The sequence below is a fragment of the Egretta garzetta genome, unplaced genomic scaffold, assembly GCF_000687185.1.
Source record: "Egretta garzetta isolate BGI_Z169 unplaced genomic scaffold, ASM68718v1 scaffold91, whole genome shotgun sequence".
NCBI lineage: Eukaryota > Metazoa > Chordata > Aves > Pelecaniformes > Ardeidae > Egretta > Egretta garzetta.
This window is the reverse complement of record NW_009258661.1, coordinates 4,408,010-4,408,565: the sequence shown is the minus strand read 5'-3', so window position 1 is coordinate 4,408,565 and position 556 is coordinate 4,408,010. Positions and strand designations below refer to the sequence as shown.

General features: G+C 61.5%; 1 protein-coding gene across 1 annotated transcript in view; it reads left to right on the top strand.

Moving 5' to 3' along the window:
• Positions 1-556, top strand: part of LAMB2 (laminin subunit beta 2) — a gene marked incomplete at its 5' end in the record, with an annotated part of 27,416 nt that overhangs the window by 6,085 nt on the left and 20,775 nt on the right. Inside the window, 2 exons of the mRNA XM_035903810.1 lie at positions 6-34; positions 455-554. Of these exons, the coding sequence (XP_035759703.1) occupies positions 6-34; positions 455-554 (129 nt within the window). The remainder of the gene's footprint in view (positions 1-5; positions 35-454; positions 555-556) is intronic.

The following is a 556-nucleotide window of genomic DNA, read 5'->3' as shown; positions in this document are numbered from 1 at the left end:
GGCAGCTACGGCTTCGGGCCCCTGGGCTGCAGCCGTGAGTAGTGGGATCTCTGCCTACCAGGCATCCCTGTCTCTCCCATCTGTCTGTCCGTCCAGCCATCAGAGCCCCGTTTGCTGCCTGTCTGCCTGTTCACTTGTCTGTCTGTCCATCTGTCCATGCATGTGTCCACCTCAGCCCTGCTGCCCTGCAGTCTGCATGTTGGGTCCCAGTTCCCCCTCTGTCCATCTGTCTTTCCATCCATCCATCCATCCATCCACCCATCCCAGTGCTGCCTTGCCTTGCACTCACTCATCTATCCATCCACCCGTCCATCTGTCCACCCATGCATCCATGTGAGCCCTCCCATGCTGTACCCTGTGGGCTGGGCGCGCCCTGGGTGCTGGTACCCTGTCTGTCTGTCCATCCCTGTGTCAGCGCATCCATGTCCTTGACCTGAGTCGTGCTGTCCCACAGCCTGCGCCTGCTCCCCAGAGGGCTCAGTGTCACAGCTATGTGACGTGGTGAGCGGGCAGTGCCGGTGCCAGCCTGGTGCTGTGGGCCGGCAGTGTGACCAGT